This window comes from Pteronotus mesoamericanus, unplaced genomic scaffold (assembly GCF_021234165.1).
Source record: "Pteronotus mesoamericanus isolate MK-2021 breed Mesoamerican mustached bat unplaced genomic scaffold, CSHL_Meso_final contig_130, whole genome shotgun sequence".
Classification (NCBI taxonomy): domain Eukaryota; kingdom Metazoa; phylum Chordata; class Mammalia; order Chiroptera; family Mormoopidae; genus Pteronotus; species Pteronotus mesoamericanus.
This window is the reverse complement of record NW_026555060.1, coordinates 31087645-31114123: the sequence shown is the minus strand read 5'-3', so window position 1 is coordinate 31114123 and position 26479 is coordinate 31087645. Positions and strand designations below refer to the sequence as shown.

The window sequence follows — 26479 nt, the reverse complement described above, 5'->3', positions numbered from 1 at the left end:
ACTGGTAAGGAGCGGGATAGAGACCTGAGAAGGCGGGCGGGTGGCCCACTGGCAGCAGCACCAGAAGGATATTGAAACAGCCAGTTGGGTCCCCTGGAGAAGAGCAGGGTCTAAACCAAAAGCAAGGATCTCTAGCCCACAGCACCAGAGCCCAAATGTACACAGAAAACAGCCAGCTGTGAAAAGCGGCAGGGTTGCTCTCTGACAGAGACAGGTGGCTGGAGACGCAAAGAACTGTTAAAAGGGCCAAAGCATACATTTTTATGTGCAGCCACTTACTCTGCTCTCCGGCAAAGTTGGGGCAGAGTGGGATAGAGATGCCTGAGGAGAGACTGGGGAAGGAGGCTTTGGGGAGAGAACTGAGAGAGTAGGCGGCGGGATCTCAGTGCTGACTCATCCCTCATGCAGCAGCAGCCATCTTGCTCAGGCAGAGACCACTCCCCCTGAGTGGCACCAGCGTCAAAGGACCCAAAAGCCCCATCCACAGGTGGGATTCCACCCCGCCTTGTGCTGTCTAAGCTGCCTGCTGAGCGCAGAGTGGCAGCCACAAACAGTAGATCCCTGGCTAAAGGGGGCACAGAGAGGTCTGGAGACACTTGAGAGACTGTGGACAGAGGCTTTGGGGAGAGAATGGAGAGAGTAGCTGGCAGGACCCCAGTGTGGACTCCTCCCCCATACACACCAGTATTAGAGGACCCAATAACCCCGCCCCCAGAAGGGACTCCACCCCACCCTAAGCTGTCTAAGGTGGCCTTCTGAGTGCAGAGTGACTAGATTAACAGCTAAAGGAGATAGCCACAGACAGTAGATTACTGGAAGTCTCGAACAGACTGCCTAAGGTCAGACAGGGTCAACATCTGACATCATCAGATCCAGAAAGTAAAAACAGTGGTCTCCAACCATAGAAGTTCACACCACAAAGTCAGGAAATCAAGACAGATCAACTTAAGAATCAGAAGCAAAAAAGAAGAGTCTCACAAATAATGGGAAGACAAAGGAGGAATCCCCAGAAAGAGAACTAAATGAAATAGCGGCAAGTGAACTATCAGATATTGAGTGCAAAACAACGGTTCTAAGGAAGCTCAGTGAGCTCAGTGAGCTCAGGCAGAATTACCAAAAACTAGAGGGAAACTACAAGGAACTTACTGCAAACTATATCAGCATGAAAAAGGACATAGAAACTATCAATAAGAGACAAGAGGAAATGAAGAAGACAATTTCTGAATTGAATAACACAGTAGAAGTAATCAAGAACAGACTAGATGAAGCTGAAGACCTAATCAGCGAGCTGGAGGACAAGAAAGAAAAAAGCTCCCAGAAAGAGCAAGAAAATGAAAGAAAACTCAAAAAGAATGAAGAGGCATTGAGGGAAATGCAGGACAACCTGAAATGTAATAATATCCATATAATAGGGATACTAGAAGGAGAAGAAGAGGAGAAAGGGATAGAGACCCTGTTTGAAAAAGTCATGATGGAAAACTTCCCTAATTTGAGGAGAGAAAAAGTCACACAAGGCCAGGAAGCACAGAGGGTCCCATTCAAGAGGAACCCAATGAGGCCTTCTCCAAGACACAGCATCATTAAAATGGCAAATATCAAACACAAACAGAGAATCCTAAAGCAAGCAAGGGAGAAAGAGGTAGTAACATATAAGGAAGCCCCAATACCGCTAGCATCTGACTTCTCAGCAGAAACACTGCAAGCCAGAAGAGAACGGCAAGAAATATTCCAAGTCATGAAAAGCAAAGGCCTGTAACCTATACTGCTCTACCCAGCAAGGCTCTCAATTAAAATGGAAGGTGAAATAAGGAGTTTCCCAGACAAAAGAAGGCTAAAAGAATATACCTCCACCAAACCAGCATTGCAAAATACGCTAAAGGGACTGCTTTAAGATGAAGAAAATGTTTCTATGAATACCCAGTTCCTTTCACAGTTGCCAATACTTGATATTACCAATATTTTTAATACTCATTAATCTGATAGTGACAATGATGTTATTTTAATTGTTCCTTTACTATTTGTTGAAACTAAACTTGTTTTTGTATATTTCTTGCCTATTTCTATTATTTAAAAAAAAAGACTTTAAATGACTTTTTGGTAGTCTTTATCCATTTCTTGATTAAAAGTTTGCAGAACTTTTTTCCCTAAAAAAAAAACAACAACCTATTAACCATGATTTAGATGTGTTGCAAATACTTTTCTATTCTATTCCTTGTCCTTTAACTTTTTTATATGTATATTACTATATAGTCTTAAATGTTTAATATAGTCATATTGTTAATATTTACTTTATAGCTTCTGGGTTTGAATATTTTATTTCAGGTCATGAAAAATATTAGTCCTATTTTCTTCTAAAACTCCTTAGATTCTACATATTGATTTTTAACTCACCTGAATATTTCTTGTATAATGTGTGAAATAGGGCTCTATATTTGTTTTATTTCAAGTAATAGTGGTCCATGCACTTTATTTGTTGAATAAGCCTTATTTTACCCATTGATTTGAAATATCAACTTAATCATATATTGCTAGATAGATATATATATTTGTCTTTAAAATACTCATTATATTTCATTGATCTACTTGATTATTTCTGTGCTGGTGACACATTGGTTTAATTCCTGAGACTTTATAATGGTTTTAAATTTTTTTAATATTTTATAATTAACTTTAACATTTAAAAAAATAAATAAAATCAATCTGCATTTAAGAAAAAAAGAGAGAGAGATGGAACTCCTACCTTTTGTGACAACATGGATGGAAGTGGAGAATATTAAGCTAGTGAAATAAGCCAGTTGATGAAAGACAAATACCGTATGATCTCACCTATAAGTGGACTCTATTCAACAAAATAAACTAATGAACAAAATAAACCACAGGCATGGAAACATGGAGCAAACTGAAAGTGACCAGAGGGGATGGGGAAAGAGGACAATGGTGGAAAGAAGGGGAAGGGACTAGACAAAGAACATGTATGAATGACCCATGAACATGGATAACAGAGTGGGAATTGACTGTGGGAGTGCAGGGTGGGGGTAGGATGGGTGGAGGGAGGCAAAGGGATAAAAATTGAGAAAAGTGTAATAGAATAAACATGATTTATAAATTTTTTAAAAAATCTGTTATGTCCTATTGCATGTCTAGTTCAGTTAACTTCTCTAAAATCTATGTTGATTATATATAAATACAACTCTGTCCCTTTTAAGAGATCTATACTTCCTTGAATAGTAACAAATTAGCATGAAATTCCAGCTTCCTCCCACAAACCCACCGTGGACTGTCTCTGGAGCAAAAGGATTCTATGAAACTAGTATAGACACAATGGAAAGTGGTTGGGTCTTTCTTTCAGTTTGTGTTTATGTGTAGGACAGGGGTCCCCAACCCCTGGGCCATGGATCAGTACCAGTCCATGGCCTCCTACAAAATGGGCCTAGAGGGAAACCCACTTGAGCTCTGCCTCCTGTCTTGTCCTCCCCACCCCCGCCCCCATCCCCGCCTCCTCCCCCACCGGCTCCTAGGCCCCTGGTGCCAAAAATATTGGGGACCACTGGTGCAGGAAACATAAGGCAGCCAAGATTAGGGGGATGGGAAGCCCTTATCTCTCCATTACACTTCCTTCTCTATCACTTCTCTGAGGAAGAAAAATCAGCAACCAGCCCAGCACCAGCAGGGTGGAGTGGAGGTACCCAGGGGCAACTTAAAGAATAGCTGGGTAAAAAGAGGGACAGTGACAGACACAGGGACTGGCGATACACGGGCATTCTCCCCTCCTGCTGCTCTCTTTGTGTCCAAGGCTAGATAGACACCACTGAGAAAGACAACTCTTGGAGAAGCTTAGTTCCCTTCTCTGCAGAGAGGCTGCCTGCTGTGGTCAATGTGGAAGGGGAAGACACAGATTATAACAACAGACATCTTTGGCCTGAAGGATATTCTGCCCCCTACCAATTTTAATTCAGCAGCTGGCCATATTTGGGGCCCAGCCTTTGCCCCTTCTGGAGGACATTTGGGTTGAAATCTCCATGAGGAATGGTCTCAAAAGAGAAAATAAAATGAGTGAGGATTACCACCATTAGGAAAGAAAGAATGACAAACTGAAAGGCTTACACGTGCCAAAGCAGAATAAATAGAACAGAAAAAATGAGAATTTTTGATAAGCTTTTAGTGCCCTAAAAGGGATGAGAGAGAATATGGAAAATATGAGGCAAGAATAAAAAGAGCTGATATAAAGGACTCTCACAGGTGGATTGAACATGAATATAGCAGTAGCATGAATTAGGAGTTTGACAGACCATATTGAGAAGCTTTCAAAAAGCACCAGGTAGGGGTAATGACAAATCAGGTGATGTAGAGACTAAAATTAGATATGTCAGCATCTCTGGATTTGTAAACTTATCCTATAGTTTTGTCAATTTTTGTTTTATATATGTTGAGGTCATGTTATTGGTTACATACAAGTTTATATGTCCCTGGTGTATTGAACTTTAATCAATATTAACTAAACTTTGGGTTTCTATTAATTTTTTTAACTGCAGAGTCGGTTAATTTACATTGATTAAAACTACTAATGCATTTGCATTGATTTATACTATGTCACTTTGTTCTAATGATATATTTCAAAAAGAAAAGTAATGAACCCAGAAAGAAAATATGAATTGCAAGAAGAAATGGTGAGCAAAGGTAAAGGTAAACTTGTGAGTGAATCAAAATCAATATTGTCTATATAAAACAATCAAAATGTCTATTTTGTGGGGTTAAAAGATACAACTAAAATCCTGGAAGTCAGAAAAGTGGAAAAGTGTATAAAGTTAAAGCATTCTAAGGTTATTTATTATTTATAAGGAGGGTTATGATATTGATTAAATTTAAATTTTTTAATTCTGAGCTCATGTTAAAAATTTGAAAATAACATCTAAAATGACAGAGTAAATACCTTAAAAACTAGTAAAGAGAAAATAATTAAATTGAGTAAAAACTTATTTAAGACAAAAGAAGGGAGGAAAAATACATAGAAAGAGAAGAAGAAAACTAAAGAAAATAAGATAGTGGGAATCAATCCAAATATATCAACAATGAGAACCAACATAATGGACTAACTCTGCAGGTAAAGAAAAAAGACTTAAAAAAATAAAGTTATGTGATGTTTACAAGAGACATGTTTACAACATAAGGGCTCTGAAAGTTTGAACCTAAAAAAGAATAGGCAATTACAATACAAAAGAATGTTGTATTAACTGATATCAGACTTAAAGGCAAAAGAAGTAATAGAAATCCAGAAGTCCATACAAATTGTTAAAGGAACACAGCTTCAAAATATACAAAACAAACACCAAGAAAACAAAAATTATTTGCTTGTATGGACCAAATAACATAGCTTCAAAACATATGAAGCAAATATTGATGGACAATGATAAATTTAAAAGTCTACCATTATAATGAGAGATTTTAACAAAGCCTTCCTTTGTGGTTGATAAATCAAGCAGACAAAAAAATAAGAATATAAAAAAATTATCAACACAATTAACAAAGTGGATATAATGGACAGTTCTAGAAAACTACTTCAACAAAAGCAGAATCCACTTTTTTTCATGCATACATAAGACATTTATATGATGGTCAAGGAGCTGAAGGCAAACTAGGGACATAAAAAAGGGTGTTTGGGGGAAAATGAAAATCTAAATAAATAATAGAAGGAACATAACAATGAGAGAGGGATGTTGTGTGGATGCATGAGAACACTGTACCATGAACAGATAATAATAATAAATTGAACTCTTGATCTAACTGTAAAATGAATGAATGAGTAAATAAAATTAAAACCAAAACAAAGGTTTAATATAAAATCAGTGGGTTTCCAGAGCATAGTAATGTGACTCAAAAAACAAGGAGAGGTTTTTCTATTCTAGCATCAGGGGAGTATTGTTTCTAATAATTTGTTCCAGCTCCCAAGATGAAAGACGTGCTCAAAAGGTCTTTTCCTGGGAGAAGCCATACCCAGAGATTGTGATAGAAAAATGGGGAAAAGAGGGAAAATTCTTTCCCTCTGGGTGTGAATTGCTTCTGGTTGTTTAAAAGGGAAACTCAGGTTATTTTGAAACCCAGGAAAGAGGTGATTAACAACATTGGGTTCCAGATGGATTTGTAACAGTATCACTCTTCAAAGGGCATTATTGATATGGTTTAGGTGTTTTACAACTGACAGTGAACTAGACTGCAAAGTAGACCGTAGACAGCACGACGTGTCGAGCCTTTGCTGAAGCCTGGGGATTAGCGTAAACAGCAGAAATGGGCCCATGCCTTCATGGAATTATATTCTGGACAGATATTATATTAAGATATATATTAAATAAATTTTACAAATAAGCAAATCGTTATAAAGATGTGAAATGCTATAAAGATGTAGTATAAGCTACTATCAGAGTGTATTTATATTTGACATTTTTCTTTTTTGCTTTATTTGATAGTGACATTCTGTTTATGATTGATAATGTGAATTAATTTTTGTCCCTTATGGACTATTCATCCAATGACTATTTTCTAAGTATTCATGACCCAAGAAGATAACTAAAAAAAGTGAAGGTGCACAGCAAAAGAAGCCATCAACAAAACAAAAAGGGAGCCAACCAAATGAAAGAAGATATTTGCAAACAGCACCTCCAATATGGAGTTAATACCTAAAATATATAAAGAATTCGTACAATTTAACAACAGCCAAAAATCTGATTTAAAAAAGTGCAGAGGACCTGAACAGACAATTCTTCTGAAAAGACACAACAATGGAAAAAAGACATATGAAAAGATGTTCAACTTCACTAGCTATTAGGAAATAGAAATAAAAACTACTGACAGGGAAAAGCTAGGAGAACTCAGGTGTTATGGTTTAGCCTTAATTTATAGGTTACATGATTAAAGCTGTGACTTGATAGGCTTAAGTAACTGCTTTTAAATAAAGACTCCTTCCCTAAAAAAAATACAATGAGATACCACCTCACACCTGTTAGAATGGCTATTAACAGCAAGACTGGTACAGCCACTATAGAAAACAGTATGGTGACTCCTCAAAAATTTAAGTATGGAGTTGCAATGGAGTGGGGCCTGAAGATCTGCATTTCTCTCAGGGGTGGCTGATGCTGTTCCAACCACCGTTTGAAGGGTAAGGAATTAGTAGACCATTATAATAGGCAGAGTGAGAGCTAAGAAGAGCCTTGGGGATAGGAAAGAGCAGAGAGGACAGGTAGATTGGAGAAATGGTAGAAAAGGGATATCAGTATGACTAGACAGCCAGCATGTGGGGAGCAAAGGAAGAGAAAGAAGGAGAGATGACTTCATGGATCGCAATGAAGCAAAGAGAGTTGGTGGTGCAGTCAATAGAGTGGATGTTGGTGAGGTAAGAAATGTGAACACTTTTAAAGAAGAGGATGCTTTGTCGTCATTTTAAAATGTGAGGTGTTTAGCATGATGACTTTAGGTTGAGAGCCTGTTGGCTGATTTGGGTCTACCACCTGAGTGTTGTAAGAAAGCAAGTCAGTTCTGAGTATTAAAGGCTCAAGCCTTCTTCCTGTCCCACTCACAGTTTCAGTGCAGTCTTACCTTGGATGCTTGTCCATGAGACGAAGTAGGAAGAATTCCTCCCAGGTCCCTGGTCAAATTTCACTGTGCCTTAATATCATCTACCCCCCTAGAAGAAATCCCCATGGGACGTTAGGAAGAGTACCATGGAATGAGAGACTATCTTTGATAGTTGGGTGAAGTTTATGAGAATTTGAGAATCCTTAGGGGGGCTTCCCTAGCTTGAAAATTGTAATATTATCTTTTGGCACACAGATTTTTTTTTTTTAAAGTTTACCCAAGATTTTTCACAACATGCTTTTGAAAGGAATTCCAATCTTATTCATAGATGAGGAAATGTAGCCTAAGAGTCTGTGTGAGTAGTTTGTTCAAAGTTATACAGCTAGGGGTGCGAAGCCAGTGCTAGAAGTCAAAAGATTAGGCACTGTTATGCATTCCACTACCACCCCAACCCTTAATGAAGCTATGAATTTGGTCAGGTGAAGTATTTGCTTCATTGTCCTTTCTCAACTTGTCTTCTACTTTCTTCCTTGTTTTTGAAGTTCCTTAGCTTTCCTTTCAATATCTCATAATGGCCCCATCTTTACCCATCATTTCTTCTGTTCTCTGTTTCCACATAAAACACATTCCCAATCTCTTTAACCTGGACACCAATATGCCTTGGATCACTTGCTCTCTGCAGCCTCTGGAGCTGTGCCCTCTCAGCTGTCTCTCTTCCAGCAACCCCACTCCCACCACAGCCCCCCTCAGCCTATAAGCATCTCAGTTACTTAAAATCCCCCCAAATCAATCCGTATTTCTTTTCTTCCTAATTCAGTATCTTATAAGAATAATTCACCTCATTGTTTCTATTTCCTGCCTATTCACTCATTCCATAACCATTCAGCGTGTCTTCTGCTTCCGCGGGAACTATTTTTTTCAGAGCGCACCAAGAAGCAACCAGTCAAGCTTCTTGTCAAGGCCAATGGTTCTCATTCTCCTCAAAGTCTGTTTAGTATATGCTAAATTTAACTTCTGAATTTACTGGCCTACCTTATTTTTTCTTTTGATCCAGGAAGTGAGTTTCTCTAACATGGGCTAAGTTTTTGTTGAGAGGTATTGACTACATTTCGTTGCTTTACTTTGGTGATTGAGTTTGCCAGTGAAAGAGAAGATGGATGATTCCTCAGAGCCATTAACCAACATGTGGCCATAGGAGCTTCTTAGACACACAAGGCTGTTGCTTTTGGCCATACTGATTGGTCCTCTGTGTCTCCTGACATGATGCCCCCTGATAGGCAATCTTATCCCTGCCCATGAGCCAGATAAGAAAAAAGGCTGCTCTTCACTATACCATGTTTGAAGGGTGAATAGGGTTTACACCTGGCAGGTTCAACAGAATAGCTCACCTGGCAGAGCAAGTATTGTGTTCAGGGGACTATAAGTAGAATGTTTTGCTGGAGTGTGTATTGCAAGGCTATGAATGACAGAAATAAATCAGTGGAAATTATGTAAGTGAAAGGGTCTTAAGATCTGTAAAAAGCCCAATAAATCCTGTGTGTTGCCACATAACCCCTCAAACACTGCTGTTTTTAGGACAAAATGATAAAATATGTAAGGTTAATTTGTGAGCTGGAAAACATTATTTAAAATGTTAATTACTTAAAACTTCATTGTGTCAGAACAAGGAAATGGAGTATCTTTTAAATTCATCTTTCTCAAGTCTATTTATGAGAATTCTATATTAGTTTCCTTCCTCCTACCTATAGTCATATGAATAGTTTAGAATGGATTTCAAATCTATTAAATGTGGTCAATTCCCTGATCACTGCCAACTAGGTCACCATTGTTTAGTTTGAATATTTACAGTCACCTTGGGTTGTTGTTGGCTGCCCACATCCCCTATTATTTATTTAAACTATTTCATCAACACAGGTGGCAGTAGGCACTGAATAAATGATTAGGAGTATTACCAGTGGTATTGCTATTCATTAACTCATTCATTCAAATGCATATCTACCTTTGTTCAATGAGGAAAATGCTGAGGGGAATGTGGCAGAAGCTAGTTTGGTGTCATTGGGGTGGGAGCAGGGGCAAAGAGGTTAAGGGAATTTACTGTCATCAAAGAAAAGGTATCTTGTTCCCTAGGGCAATAAGAGGGGAGGCTGCGTGCTATGAAGGAGGAAATCTCGGTGCAGTTGGACACGTGGGTGCAGTAATTGGCACCGATCATCTGTGTGTTATCTGGCCCACTGTCCCTGAGGCCTGGCTGGGCCTAGTGGGTCAAATAGTCAGAGTTTCCACAGCTGAAGAATGAATGACTCACAGGGTAAGACCCTTCTGGAAAACGTGTGCCCTAATCAACACTTGTTACCAAGAATAAAAGGGGGACAGAGGGTGGGAATCCAGCTATTTTCTCTTTACCTTGGAAGGAAAAAAGAAGGCAGGCAACCAAAAATATTCCTCACAGCAGCTATCTCTACATTGAAATTGTCATGTTTTGGGATCTCACATGCTTCGGCAAGTGAAATGTTGGGACTGGTTATTTTCTGCCCCTGGAAGTCATCTCAGTTGATAAAAGATTTCTGTACATAAAAGGGTTAACCACAAGTTCACCACAGAACGTCAACCTGATGAAAATTAAAGGGTTATCAGATAAGAAAAACAAGAGGGTAGAAATATACTCTTGTTCTTTCTTTGAAATCTAAAAGCAGTTTTCCTTCAAATCTATGAAACCTATTTCTTGGGATGGAATAATATTTTTAGTAGAAATATGCTACATGGGTGACTCCCACCCACAGTCTTCTACAAGGAGAGTTTTCTGTGAAATTGAACTGCAGAGTTGAGGATATTTTCAATAGGATAACAACAGAACTTCCACTGAGATTTTAAACAATACCAGCTAGGTAAGTATGATACCATGTAGAAACTTAAGACCAGAAGGGAAACAAAGAAAAAGACAGAAAAAGGAAAAAGTCACATAAAACAATGGAGACTTCAGCAAAAAAGTGTTTTCCTCAGAATGGTGGCCCAGTCTTGGTGTCGGGCAAGGGCCAACCATGTTGACACAGGCCCTAATTGTGTCTGGCACATCAAATCCACATGTACAGAACCTGAGATGACCCTGGGTCAAATATTGCCATCAGCCACCCCTCTCCTGCCACCTTCACACACTTGGGCCCCTCTCTCAGAGGCACTCCCTGCTATCAAGAAAGGAGAGGCATGCAAGTCCAAGCTGGGATCTGAATTCAAGCCTGTAGATTCCCTAATTCATGAGCTTTTTCTGCTCTCCCAAGATGCTTTCCAGCTAAGCAGAATCCCAAGTAGGCAAGTAAGATGTGGAAGATCATTCTAGTAAGGGGGGAAGTAAGGTTTTCTTAGAAGCAAAGCTTTGAAATCACAGGTGAAGTTGTGCTTGCAGAAAAGGAGATGAGCTGTCTGCTCTGGTGCATGGAGTTAGGGTACCCTCTGTACAGAGAGCATACAGACGTCAGGTAAAAAATACTAGATGCCAGACAGAGGAAATGTGCCCTGCAGGCAGCAGAAAATTACTTGAACTCTTTGATCAGGGAAAATCATCATGAAATTTGCTCTCAGGGGAGATTAATTTGGGGATGGATCAAGGAGTAACTTCAAATGAAAGATGGAAGGCTCTCATAAAAAGCCAAGAGGGGTAACAATACCTGTTGACAGCTGCTTTCCTTGCACAAGAGTGGAGCGGATAGCCTGCTTCCATTGCTTTCTTGGGCCTCATAACCTCAGTTTCCTCATCTGGAAAATGGGAATGATAAAAATGGTACCCCTCTCATAGGGTTGCTTTTAAAATACTGTGAGATAATAGGTGCAGAGTGCACAGCTCAGTGCCTGGCTGGCCCACACAAAGGCTCTGGAGCCAAAATTACTATCACATGAGAAGGAGAAAGGCAGAATGCTTGGGCGGCCTGGCTTGCTCTGACTCAAAGTTCCTTCTGCGCCAGTCTATGGCCAACTAGACAGAAGTGCTCTCTGAACTGAGAAAAGAATCCTATGGCCAACTCAGACCAGAGAAGTGAAACTCAAAAAACTCTGGGAGAGGCTGCCAAAATGAGGAAACAAAGAAATATTGCCGAAATGAAAGAACAGATCAAGATTCCAGAAAAAGGGCTAAATGAAATGGAGATAAGCAATCTATCAGCTGCAGAATTCAAAACACTGGTTATAAGGATGCTCGAGGAACTTTGTGAGGACCTCAGCAGTGTAAAAAAGATCCAGTCAGAAACAAAGGACTCACTAATTGAAATAAAGAATAATTTACAAGGAAACAATAGTAGACTGGATAAAGCTGAGAGTCAAATCAATGATTTGGAACATAAGGAAGCAAAAAACAACCAATCAGAACAAGAAGAAAAAAGAATCCCAAAAGATGAGGTTAGTATAAGCAGCCTCTGGGACAACTTCAAGAGGTCCAACATTCACATCATAGGGGTGCCAGAAGAAGAAGGGAAAGAGCAAGAAATTGGAAATGTATTTGAAAAAATAATGAATGAAAACTTCTTAAATTTGGTGAAGGAAATAGACGTGTAAGTCCAGGAAGCACAGGGGGTCCAAATCAAACTGGACCCAAAGAGGACCACACCCAGACACATCATAATTAAAATGCCAAAGGTAAAAGATAAAGAGAGAGAACCTTACAAGCAGCAAGAGAAAAGTAGAGTTACCTACAAAGGAGTTCCCATAAAACTGTCAGCAGATTTCTTGAAAGAAACTTTGCAGGCCAGAAGGGGCTGGCAAGAACTATTCAAAGTAATGAAAAGCAAGGACCTACAACCAAGATCACTCTATCCAGCAAAGCTATCATGTAGAATGGAAGGGCAGATAAAGTGCTTCCCAGGCAAGGTAAAGCTAAAGGAATTCATCATCACCAAGCCATTATTACAAGAAATGTTAAAGGGACTTATTTAAGAAAAAGAAGATCAAAACTATGAACAGTAAAACAAACTCACAACTATCAAGAACGGAATCTAAAAAAAAAAAAACAAACACAAACTAAGCAAACAACTAGAACAGGAACAGAATCATAGATATGAGGATCATTTGGAGGGTTATCAGCTGGGAGAGGGAAGGGGGAGAAAGGGAGAAATGATGCAGGGAATAAGAAGCTTAATGGGTAGGGAAAAAAATAGACAGGGAGGTGTTAGGAATAGCATAGGAAAGGGAGAAGCCAAAGAATTTACGTGCATGCACCACTGACATGAACTAAGGGGCAGGGGATTGTGGAAGGAAAGCGGGACTACCAGGCAGAATGGAGCAAAGGGGAAGAAACATGGGACACCTCTGATGGCATAATGAAAAAAAATTTTTTTTAATTGGAAAAAAAAAAAAAAAACCTGGGAAAGGGAAACTGAAATTTATGGCCCGATGAGTGAATGCAGTGAAAGCCAAAAGTGAAATAAATGACAAAATAATTGAATACCGAGAGCTGAAATGCTAACCATTTGCGGTCTTCGTGTTCTCTTGGGTGTTCGCAGGATGTCTGAGGAAACTGCCCTTTTATTTTAAAATGGGTTTTGGTTTTTGGGTTTTTTTTTTTGTAGTTGCTTGTTTTGCTTTCCACTTAAAATAAGGAGTTTCCTTTTTACAAAATCCTTTTATTCTAAATTAGGCGCTGAACAGAGGTGTTGCTACCACAGGGGCCGGAAACAGATACCCACAGGGCTCAGCTGGGTTTGAAGGCTCTGCCTGCTCTCATCAGCAGGGGAAGCTGAGGCAGCCCTGGCCACAGCCAGGAAAGATGTCAGATGTGCAACCTTGTGTAAAGTCATCTCCCCCAAAACTCCCAGGAAACTCACAGAGCTCTGAGACAGGAAGAAGCTGACGTCAACTTATGTTTTGGAGACTTCAAGCCAAACTCTTAGAAATGGTTCCTTTGCCCTTTTCTTGGTATCATAATAACTGATATTTCAATGAGGAGATGGGACATTTTGCTCCAAAAGACTCAGTTCATGAAATAAAAAAACAAAACATTTTTTAAAAGAAGCACTGTTGCTTCCCTTTTAAGTACATAATAATATATATCAAACTGATTAAGTTCCCTTGAAGAGGAAAGTCCTTCCCAATGTTTAGTGTTGGGGAATGGTTCACACACAGCTGGGGAGGGAGCAGGTGGTCAGCAGAATCTGCAAATGGGGCTTCCAAACCACTTGAGGGCTTTGGGAGAAATCAAGCAGTTTGATCTTAAAGGACTGTAGATACTCCCATCTGAAAATGTTCCCATTTTCCTGTAAAGGAATTTCTTGAGCAAAAGAAGGCTTCTGCACATCCTCTCTATAAAGTATTACAAATTCAAGATCAGTGGTGTTTTATTTTAATAGTTTTAGTTATTAATAATGACCTAACAATGTTCTCAGCCTCATTTTGTCCCAAATGTTAACGTAAACATGAGGCCATTATTAACTTCAGTTGTTGTGACTTGTAGTAAGAATGACCATCTATCTATCTGTGTGTTCCATCACTCTTTCTTCACATTTGTACCTTAGATCTTGTGCTGTAATTATCTGTGCAATGTATTTCTTCCCTGCTGTCTGGTGAGCTCCTGGAGACCAATGACTGGGTTACATTCACCTCTTATGCTGTATCTGGCACATAGTAGTGGCTCAATACATACTTGCTGAATGAAGAAAGGAGTGAACAAATGACCACAGGCAAGATTGTCCCCAGTCACCCTATGGCTTCCCTCTTCCACCAGTCCCACCCATCCTGTCTGTTGATTGTACCTTAGCAACAACATTTTTACTCTGAAAACCTTCACAGCAGAGAAAACTCCCACCATGTTGCCTTAGAGGCACCCACCTATCCTTGCCTTTGTTTTTTTATTGCTGAGAGTACAGAAAGCAGTGAGGCTGCTGAAGGAGGTATCTATTTCTGTCCCAAACAGAAAAGAGTGGGTGATTCCGTGGGCAGAGATGGCAATTCCTGAACATGGTATGGTTGAATCATGCCCGGAGGTGCTCAGAATTTCCTCTGTTTTGTGGGTGGCTGGGGCAGACTTGGCCCGACTGAAGTTTCTTTGAAGCACAGTAAAATGCAAGAAAGACATTGCAAACTGCTCTTTCCAGGGGTAGAACAAGCACTGAAGGGGGACAGCAAGGTTCAGAGAATTTCAGACTCCAAGGACCTGATGGACCTTAAGAGATCAGTCCCTCTAGTATATTGGGGACAGCTCTGTAGCATCAGAGGTCAGCTTCTGTAGTCACAGGCACATTAATTCATGAAAAGCCACAGGAGCAGTGGGACACACCCCATAGCATACTTACGTAAAATTTAAAGAGTGAAAATAATCTTCTTTGTCAACATGACACATATATCTTTGACTTTAAGCAGCAGTTTAGACTAGCAAAGAACACCGGCTCTGGAAAGAGACTGCCTGGCTGACAGCCTAGGTGTGTGACATTGGACCACTTATTTAACCTCTGTGAGCTTCAGTGTTCCAGGTGTAAAGTGGGTTAACTGAAGTCATGCTATGTTTTCACACAATATTTGAAAGATGGCATATAGAATATAAATAGTCACTCTTGTTATTATCATTATAGTTCAAAATGTTTCTTGGAACAAGTTAAAAGCAAGTGAGCCTGAAAGGAAAAAATGGTGTTGGTCTCAGTATTCGTGCTCAGTCTGCCTTAACCAGCCATCTGTTTTCCAGTTCACACTTCGCTCATCAGCTCGCCTTTCTCTGTCACACTGTACGCGATCAGTGCCTACAGGAAACTAGTTGATTTTCCATGCTCTTTAGGGTAAAGAAACCAATTACCTACTTAGAACTTCCACTTTATTTTTAGAAACGTGCTGCTTTTTCTTCTTTTTTTTGAGGAAAAAATACTCAACTGCTCCTAGTCTGACACCAGCCTGTTCTTTCACTGGATCTGGAATGAGGGGTGCAGGGGCAACTTGGAAAGGGAGAAGGCAGCCCCGAAAGCATGTCTGACTGATCTGACCCTCTCCTTCCGCTGTGGGTATGCCTGCCAGAGGCACAGGCTTCTGATCAGTGCTTTACTCCTTCCCTTCGTCTTCCTCCCAGCATGGTGACCCCCACCTATGCCCCCATGAATTTGGTGGGGGGGGGGGTTGGTGTCAGCTGTCGGAATGGATCCCTGGGACTCTAGGCACTGGCATGGGGTGAGCTGGGGCTAAGTCAGGGGCAAAATTTGGATGTGGGGAAATAAGCTCCCAGCCTTCTTGACTGTTAGTTACCCAGAGGTGTCATGTGGCTCTGGTGATGATTCAGAGATCTATTGTGTGAATGAAGTTTACCAGGTCCCAATAATGTGTATAAACACTAGAGAATTAAAGTGAGATGAGGAGCACTCAGATGCTTTTTATATGGAAAAAGTATTTTTTTAATTGCTAGCCATTTGAGCCTCCTTTTGCCCAGCGCACACACGTGCACAAATGCTCTTATAGGTATATATGTGCATGTGTGTGTGTGTGTATGTATGTGTGTGAAATATGAATCATCAATTTCATTGCCTTAATAAACAACTCAGTTTTCAATTTGTTACTCACGGAGCATGATCCATGTATACTACTTTAGCAAGATAATTAGAAAACACCATCCTCCAACCCATCTCTTGATATTCACAAGCACGAATTCAGAGCCAACAAGCCTTTCCTAACTCTCTAGAAAGCATATTACCCACCTAATCTGATTGTTATGGCATGTGTCAATTTTTTTGCCACATACTACTATGCAATATTTGATCTTGAATCTTTCTCAGATTGGTTTGCCCATTTTAGCTGCCAGTTCTGTGCGGGTAGACACAACTCGTATTTCTTCTCACATGAAGCCCTGCTATTCAAAATGGGGTCCAACAACATGAACCTCATGCAGGTGCCTGTTTGAACTAGAATCTCGACCCCTACCCCAGACATCTTGAATCAGATTCTGTTTCATAACAATATCCACAAGTGATTTACAAATACATTAAATTTTGGGAAGTACTGCACTAGAGCACCTATTCTTAGTGAATAGATATGAAATCATCGAATCATTCTGAAATGGGGATAATTGTTTTGTGGATTTCAATCTTAACTGCATATTGAATCATTTGAGGAAATTTTTAAAAAGTGACTGCTATGTCCAATTCACCATCCCCAGAGAATCTGAGCTAATTGCTTTTAATTAGTCTTGGGTAGTGGATGGACATTATTTGTTAGAGCATCCCAGATGCATACTTAATGTGGGGTTGCTGCTGAGAACCACTGCTCTAAATACATTTCCTGGTGGGTCTTGTGTTTCCTTGTTGATGGCATCAAATCCCAGAATAACCTTAAAGCAAGTCAAAATAGCCAAAAACTATCTGAGTCATCTTACAGTGGAAAATACCTAAAATCCCTAGAGATGAATTTATTACTCTTTTCCCCTAAATGGGTGACTTATTTGAAAGCCTGATTGGGAAGATTCAGAGATGGGTGGCTGACTCATTGGCAAACACTGTTGGCTTCCCTTGTCAGTCTTTAAGACAAGAATTGCTCAGCAGATCTTTAATTCCTGCTGTTAAGCCAAAAGCAGTTCGAGGGCAAGGACAATCGCTTTTTTCATCTGAGTAAGCCTGATGCATGAATGGATGGATGGGTGCATGTCTTTGAGAATCTATGTAAAGACATGCAGGGAACATTGGACTGGAGTTTAAGAGGTCTAGATTCTAGTCCTGGCTTTGTCACTTTTCTTGTTTGCCTGGGTCATTGGTTTGTCCATGGTAGCCTTCACTTCTATCTTCTCTAGGCACCAAACCTCTTAGGCAGCCCTTGCCATTTACAGCTCCCTTAGAATCCCAGGGAGAGTAACTTCCTGCTTCTCATTCTCTCTGTTCATGACAGTGGGTCTTAGGATGTCAAATAATGTAATCGGAGGTCTTACCTGGGAACCCTGGTTTATGAGAAGGCTTTAACCCCAAGAATTATATTTAAAGCTGTGTGTGTAGGCACAATTTTTCTAAGGAGACAGTTAATATATCTCATCAAATTTTCTCAAGGATTTACCACTCAAAAAAGATTAAGAACAAAAAGATAGGTGTATTGTTGCTATCACATTGTTTTTCCTGTTGAGAAATCCAGGCTGCATATACAGGAGTGGTAGATGAGGCTCATCTTTATGTAGTGAGGTTCTCTAGGGTGTTTGTTTGTTTGTTTGTTTGTTTGTTTGTTTGTTTTGCCCCATTAATGCTCCCTGGGGCAGCAGCCGACTTGACCAAACCAGAAATTCCTGCAGAAATAATCAGAGGGTCACCAAAGCGGAATGGAAGGCAGGATATGAGGAAGCTCTTTAAGGCTCTCCAGTCTTTCCCTATACCTGCCTAGACAAAGAATTGAATGAGAGAAGAGGGTCTCAGGAAGTGTAGAGATCGCCAGTGATGGAGGGCTCTGGGTGGGCCATAGGCTAATACCAGGGTGGCTACACATTGTCAGTCCAGATGGAAGGAGTCCTAGATTCAACACCCAAAAGGATTAGAGCTATCACTTCTGCTTTCTGCTTGGTTTGGGACATTTCTGTCTCATTTTTGACAAATTTTCATGTAGGCTCTGCTTAGGTGCTTCCAGAGAAAGGGAGCCCATGCTTTTGCAGAGAGGGCAGGAGTGGAGAAGCTTTTCACTCTGAGTATTTCGGTGCTGGAGGTTCACCAAATACAGGGTGGGGCAAAAGTTAAGTTTGCCGTTGTAAGTATGTGAAACAGAGCTTATTCTTGTGTTATTATTTATTAATTATTGTATTGCTTTCCATAAGAAAAACTGTAAAGCTATTTTGTGCCCCACCCTGTACAGATAAACCCATGGTTCATATATTACCTTTTTAGCGGTTTTCCCTTGCCCAGCCTCAATCACCTTCCCACTCAAATTCTCCTTCCTTTTTTATTTGTCACCGCCACCCAGCGTTTGGCGGGGAGGGGAGCAGACAGTGGATTAGAACCAAGAACCCACACTTATATGTGATCTGGATGCTTTTGGATTTGAAAAGTATGAAAATCATACATTCCTAATTTCATTTTCTAGGAGTAGAAGTAAAAAATAGAGGTTGGAAGGCAGCAGAGGGGAACTAGAACAGATAGGCAGGAAGGAACGCAGAGTGGCCACCCCTTCTGCCACCCCCTCCGCCGCCCTGGTCAGCAGGTGCACCCTCCACGACATCCCTCAGAAGTGGCCTGTCAGGCCCTATTTGAACATTTTCAGGGGTAAAGTGCTTATAACTCTTTGAAGCAATCAATTGAATGAAGATACTCTTTCTTCTTCTCACAGGGAATTGCCTGGGATAAAGAGAAGAGAAGCAGGTTCCCACTCGTGTGAGACCTGTCCTGTGAGAAATAAGGAAATGATTTCAGGCAAAAATTCCTTAAACCAGCAAAGAAACTGCAGAAGGCCTCACTGACACTAGCGGTGTCTTTGCCTTGACACTGAGAGCTGCAAGAATGACCGAAGCACTGCGTCCCGCTTGAGTGCAGTTGAGAGAGTTGGAAATAACCTACAATGAGATGTTACTTTGGGTACTTTGATACTCAAAGGTCTCTTAAGGCAGACCCTGTGTTGTATGTCTTAAGTTTGAGAAATTTTTTCATCCAAAAGTACCCCAGCTTGAAAATGCCTTTTAAGCTGAGCTTTTTTTTTTTTTTCTTTTCTTTTCCTTCTCAGAATTCCTGACATAAACTGGAAGGGGGCCTCAAAATCATCTCTATAAACCTCATTGTACAGAGAGAAACTGAAGACCAGGGACGTATAGAAATTTGTAAAAAAGTCACAATCTTCATGTGTCTTTTCTTTAGTTCTCCAACAATGCTTGTAAGGAGGTGCTTTGGCCCGCTATCAGCTCCCCACAAAGTTCAGTTTCCCTCTAATTCTTCTCTCCACTGACCTCAGGTGACATATCTCACTGCCTAAAGGAATTCTGTTTATTTTTAAGGTTTCTATTTATCATTGGGCAATGAGAGGAGCAGGGAAATTAACTCGAAGGGCTGCTGTGCTGAGAGATAGCCTGACTTGAAGGGCGCTCTCTAGAGCTATTATAAGAATGACTTCAACAAGAAATTACGCAGAGGTATCCACTATACTCAAGGATTCAGCCAAAAAAAATAAAAATACTTCTATTTGAGAAGAGTGGGGTCATGTGGTGGGGTTGTTCAGCTCATCCACTGTTCTTTACTAGCATCTCTGACTGTCTGACAGCGAAGCAAAGTTAATTCTTTTGTTCCTAAGCTTTCTCAAATCTAAAATGGATCATATGTACAGCTGATATACAGCACTGTCTATTTAAGACACACTATTTTAATTTTAAAGAAGGTAGCAACTGCTTTATGAGATATTCTCTATGCTTACCAGAATCCTGTCTCACAAAGGTATATCTTTTTTTTTTTTTTGGTCTTTTTTATTGAGTGATGTGGGAGGCAGGAGGAGAGAGAAGGAATGGGGGGGAGGGGAGAGATATTTGCCCACTTATTTATACATTTATTGCCTGATTCTTCTATGTGCCCTGACCAGGAATCAAACCCTCAACCTTGGCATATCGGGATAACAACCTAACCAACTGAACTGCCTCACTAGGGCCCACCAAAATACATCTTTTTTTTAAAATCCTCACCAGAGTATATGCTTAATGATTTGAGAGAGAGAGAGAGAGAGATCAATGAGAGAGAGAAACATTGATCAGTTGCCTTCCTACATGCCCGACTGGGGATGGAACCTGCAACCTAGGTATGTGCCCTGACTGGGGATCAAACCCACAAACTTTTGGTGTATGGGACAATGCTCCAGGCAACCGAGCCACCTGGCCAGGGCACCACAGTATATCTTGAAGGTGAGCAATGTAACAGTGGTAATAACATTTTAGGATCTAGAGAAATTGAATGATTAACTGTGAAGAATTAAACATTTTGTGTTTTAATGACAAATGTGAAGATGGGAAATTCCAGTGTGGGCAGTAGTCTTTACAAGAAGGGATAATTAGAAATATCATCTTAATGTGTTTCCGCACCTTTTTTTAGGTTCTTTTTTTGTTTGTTTTATATTTTTGAGTCTAAGGGGTGAAGATTTGATTACAGAATTCCTAGAATGAAAGAAAGATAATCAAGGCATAGATAAACCCTCAGAATTTCCACAATTCTGTGAACAATGCCTTCAATAACATGCTGTGTTGGTAATATCAGGAGAATTCTCTTTTAACCACATCCCAGGACCCAGTAATATAGAGACTAACAACACCCAGGTTTATTAATACATCCCCTGTAACCCATCATAATTTTAAATGGTGGCTTTGGAAACTTTCAGAATGAAAACCTGCCTTATGAATCAGCTAGAAATTGAATCTGTTGACAATCTGTTTGATTTTGTTAGAGTTCTCTCCCCTGAGGAATAAAGACTTGTTTAGGACTGAGTTTTTGGAGAATAAAATCTGTGATGAAATTATCTGTTACCCAACCCATTTCACTTTCTTTAACCACCAAGTCCTCACTTGTCTCTGGATTGGACTATTTCAGGAACCTCATGAACTCCCTCTGTATAACTAATGCCCATCCACTCTTTGCCAGGGTCCTTTCCATAGAGCTCTGACCCTGTCTGGAGTGAACAGAACAGAAAGAGCACAAGAAACAGAGACCTGGGTTTGAGCCTCGGCTCTGTCACTGCCTGTGTAACTTCTGAGTTTTATGTTCTTCATCTAGTGGGTTTGTGAAATCCATATTGCAAAGTCATAATGAAGACTAAAATAAGGCATATATCTGGCATGAAGAAGGCATGCTATAAATGATAATTTTTATTTTCTAGCAGTCTTTTATTGAGTACTAGATGAAGTTAAATTATTGCCTTGTAATCCCAGGCCTTGGATCATTCATTTGAGCCCATCCTTCCTTTCCAGTCTTAATTCCCAAAACTCTCACATCACTGTCCCATGCTCAGGGCCACAGCAGACCATGTGCGGTTTCCTAACGCTCTGCTATCTCTGCTCATGTGGTCCTCTCTGTCTGGAATCTCTACTTATGGAAATTTACTAGTCCATCTGGGCTCTTCTTGCATGCCACCTTCATGAAGCCTCCTCTGAGAGCTTTATGCTCCCATTAGATTTCCATATTCTGACTTTATTACTGTATGACTGTTTTTATATCTATGCCTTTCTCCCTTTTACTAGGTTACAAATCTCTTAAGGATAGAGACTGTCTTGTTTATTTCTATATTTTCCAAAGTGCTGAAAAGGGGGATAAAAGGTATTGAATAAAGTTTTGGAGGACTGAGTAAATGAAAGAGTCCTCAAAATACTTCCAATTGCTCCACCGCCACCAAGGCCATTCGTATCCTCAGATAAACAACATGCTAGCAATAACACACGTTTACTTGAAATGTGTTTCCCAGGAATAGGGCATGAAAAATTGTAAAGGCTTCTCTGTTCTGGCTTGGACTGACCTCCCAATTTGCAAAGACCCTGCTAAGACAGAAATTACATTAGAAGCATTCCTAAAACAATGCCCATTTTAGCTCCAAAGTGAAGAAGTACTTACACCTGCGACAGTTCACAGCTCAGCATGACTTTGCCACTTCCCCCAAACAAGCAAAAGGATTCTATATGCATCCCCGTGTTTCACTTCTTAACACATCTTTCTGCGGCCAGTCTGAATTATTATATAGAGGTGGGCAAAAGTAGTTTTATAGTTGTGAGTATGCAAAACACAGAGTTGATTCTTATATTGTTAGTTATTAATTATTGTATCATTTTCCATACCAACAACTGTAAGCCTACTTTTGCCCACCTTTGTATACCTAGAAAATAAGGATATGAAATTATAGATTCTGCTACCTTATCTGTCTCCCTGGGTTAGCAAGAGAAGGAGTCATTAGACAATTCACCCTCAATTAGGAAGGGTGGTTTGAGGTAAAAGTTAGTGGTTATTTCTTTAAAAAAAAAAAAACAAATTTGACAAAACACATTTGAAGGATGAATGAAATACAAAATTTGCACATATAAAAATATCATATACACATACATATAATACATGCATACACATACCCAGGAACATGAGAAAAAGTAGTGTTCTGAAAATGAACATTCTTATATTTCCAAAGTTTCTGTAAAGTTGCACATATAAGGGACTTCCTAGGTATGATTTTCTGAGCAGTAAAAAAACAAAGTATACATCCTTGAAACTAAACTATTTAGAGATCTTGAATTATCCCAGTATTTCATATAGAAGTTACTGACATCTCAGGCACATTTATGTGGTTTTAGAGAGATTTCTAGCAGATTTTTAGTATTATCCTAACAGCTGGTAAGCACAGCAGGAAACTAAACCCATTGAGAAATTAAAGGAAATTTCTTTTCAAATATCAGGCCACTTGATTCAACCCCAAATTAAGTGCCCAAGACTTTGAGTGACTGGAGAATCCACCATTCCTAGCTCTTACATAGATCAGGGATAACTGAGGCATGAAATGGGGCCCCAGAATCCAAGATTCAAACCCCTTTTCTGCACCTTCTACTTAAGTGCCCTCTGTGATTCTGTGTTGAGGAGATATAACATCTATTAGCCTTTCCAAGCTCCTGAGGGCACCCAGGACCCCTTACCTATCACGCAGTCAGTTACCATGATGAATGTGAAGAACCTCCACATCAGCAAGCTTCGGTCCATCTTCCCGGCACCTGGAATAGACTTCCTACTTAGTGACAGTGAAGAGAAGACCTTTCTGTGCACAATTTTGGGTGTCCTGTCAGCCTCTTGTTAGCATTGTGCTGGGAAGATGGGAGACAAAGGGATCAGTCCATTAGGGTTGTCATCCCTGCTGGTCCATCCAGTCTCTATGACAGTCAGGAGTTGCTCTTTATAAGTGTTAGGCTGATTTGTTCAGCCAGGAAATCGTGTCTGGCAGTCTCTTCTCTAGTCTCATATAGGAAGTGGTTTTAACCAGGTGTTTTTCAAGTTCAGTTGCTGGGAGGTGTGGGCTGAAGTTGGTGAGAAGGATTGGGCTTTGTTGATGAGTGTTCTTCACCTTCACCCAGAACAGGAAAGGGAGATTCCCCTACCGTTAAAGGAGGGTGAGCAAGCACTTCTTGGCAGTGGTCTCATCGAGCATTTCACAAATTGACGTCACTGTGAAATTTAGGTCTTCCCCCAGACTTGCAGTCCCAAAAGAAATTAGCAGGTGCCACATAAGATGGGGGAGCACGGACATTCCAAGAGTGTGGAAGAGGATCCTCAGTCATAGATGTCGATTTCCTAAAGCTGCCTGACCACCGATCCCTTTAAAAGGCCTGGCACCAGAGTGGGTCTCCAATACTCAGGTATTTGAAGAGGAAGCAGCAGACTGATCCATATTCAGAATTCATGAAGAATCTCCCAAGATTTATAATTGGTCTTTTATAAGATTTATAACCATAGTCATTTTACCAGGCTGCCCTGTATTCCCAACTGTGTGTTGTCATTTTATATTTTACTTTCAGACTAGTCTTTCTTTTTGGTTTTAAACTTTGGACTTTTTGTGAAATTAAATCTTGCTTTCTTGTTTAATTATCCAGAGAACTATCTCCTGCTTTTCACAAAATGGTTGACTGTGTTTTGCTATCTGGAAATTCATGTCCATTAATAATTATCTTGTTATAGTAAAATACAATTTTAAAAATATTAGAATGAAAATAAGGTTATTGACAAAAGGAAGACCCTCTGGGCATGCTAAAGCAGTTCATGGTTCCAGTATATATTTCTTCTACCTCTGACCCCTCAGAAAGACAACTACCCCTGAAAAGAGCATTGAAATTCTGCAAATGATGTGTTTGCAGAGAAAAATAGTAAACCAATTTCTTTCTCTGAGTGGTATACTTATCAAAATGTGATAAGATTATCTTTTAAAATTCTGTAGCAGGCTTAACCTTATTGCTAGAAACCTTTTCAACTGTATGGAGTATATAGTAGTTACTGTCATTAAGTTGGAGATTTTGGCTAGCTCTCATTATCATCATATAATTTTGAAAGAAACTTACAGAAAAATTGGAATTATATTACAAATAACTTTTCTCCCCTAAATCATTTAAGAGTGCTGACAACGTGATGTTTCATCACCCTTGAATACCTCAGTGTGTATCTTCTATGAACAAGGTCATTCTCCAACATTAAACTACAACCATGAATCAGGAAGTGACATTGGTGCATTACTACCACTCAATCCTCAGACCCAGGTTTCTCTAGTTGTCTCAATAGTGTCCTTTCCAGCAAAAGGATCTAGTGTAGAACCACTTGTTGCATTTAGTTGTCATGTGTCCTTGGAAGGTCCTTTGTCTTTTCTTGGTTTCACGACCTGGCACTTTTGAGGAACGCAGGCAAGTTATCTTGTAGATTATCCCTCCGTTTGGATTTCTTTATTGTTTCCTCATGATTAGATTCAGGTTTTGCATCTCTGTCAGGAATGACATAGTAGTGGTACTGTGTACTCACGGCGTCCCTCTGTTGCATTGCTGATGATGTTCACTTTGATCACTTGATTAAAGCAGTGTCTCCCAGGTGGCCCCACTTTAAAGTCACTGTTGTTTTCTTTGTAATAAGTATTTTGTGATAGGATGTTAATATCACATTATACATCATATTTTTAATTTACTCATTTACTTATACCTACACAGACTCATGATTTTTTATTTTATTTGGTGGACTTGTGATTTTTAATTTTATTTGGTGAATTCTAATCTATTACTGTCATTTATTTCAATGCCTAAATTGTCTCCTGTTTGTCCACTGGAAATCTATTCAGGCTGGCTTCTATGTCCTTCTGACATGTCCCATCATTATTTGAATACTTCCTTGCTTTGGAGGCATAAAAAGATTTTCCAGTCTCATCTTGTGGTTTTTCTGCCCAATCCCTGATTTACTCAATCAGCCATTTATCCTGAGTTCCCCAGTTCCTTTAGAGGAAAACAGTCATCATAAGCCAAGATATGCTCATTGCTGTTGGAGTGGCACTATTCCCAGGCTCTTCCCACGGACAGAGCTAGGGATTATGTGCATGGACATACACACAAACATTCATCTTTACACCTATATTTATTTCTACACCCATCTACACATATAAAAACTGTGAGTTCACACTGATACATCCCAACATCCCAATTCCAATTTAACACCACAGCGCTGAACTCTAGTTTTGTCCTTTTTTGTATTTGTAACTCCCTTCCACATCTGTGGGAAATTTGGTTTCCATTATCCCTTGTCTATTTAGTTTTTGATCTCCCTGTGTATGTTATCAGTCTCTCATCTCTGCCACCACCCCCTACCCGACGTCGGTACCCTCTTCTCTCTGCTCAGGCCAACAACCTCTATTCCGAGGCAGTGTCCAGACTCTGAGAGGATGGCCTCCTCACCCTGATCAGGCTCTGGCACTCCTGACCTGGCTAGCCCCCATGGCCCCATGGGCATCCTTCTGACTCTGAGTGCTGCAAGCTTACACTGTGCCATTCCCCTTGGGGATGACCTCCTCCACTTGCTTGCTTCTGACACCTCTTCCACCAGCTCCATGTGTGCACCCTCTTCCCACCCCATTTGGGCCCAGATAGCCCTTGAGTATCTGCCTGGCTTTATGGACACTCACTCTCCCTGATCAGGTTCTGACTTCCTCCATCAGGCTGCTCTCTGTGGGGACCCCTGCTCCGCTCTGCTTGGGGCCTGACTCCCCATTCTAGACAGTTTCCCCAGGGAGACTTCCTTCTTACCCCCTTGGGCTGTGACACCCCCCACTCTGGGCTACTATGTCACTTTCCACAGGATACCACAGTTGCCTCCCTTGCTTTGCTCCACCTGAAAACTTTAGGAATGAATTGTTCAGAAAAGGAAGGGGAAGAGGAAGACTCATGGCCACTATTCAAGAGTAACGCAGTAAAAGGGAAAATGAGGCCAAAATGTCAAATCCAGAAACCTTAGATAATGAGGTCATATGTAATGAAGAAGCAAAG

At 40.2% G+C, this 26479-nt stretch overlaps 1 protein-coding gene across 1 annotated transcript in view; it reads right to left on the bottom strand.

Moving 5' to 3' along the window:
• The window catches only part of IL2RA (interleukin 2 receptor subunit alpha), a 53522-nt gene extending 30345 nt beyond the window's left edge, over window positions 1-23177 (bottom strand). Inside the window, exon 1 of the mRNA XM_054590743.1 lies at window positions 23114-23177. Coding sequence (XP_054446718.1) covers window positions 23114-23177 — 64 coding nt within the window. The remainder of the gene's footprint in view (window positions 1-23113) is intronic.
• Window positions 23178-26479: the final 3302 nt, after the last annotated feature.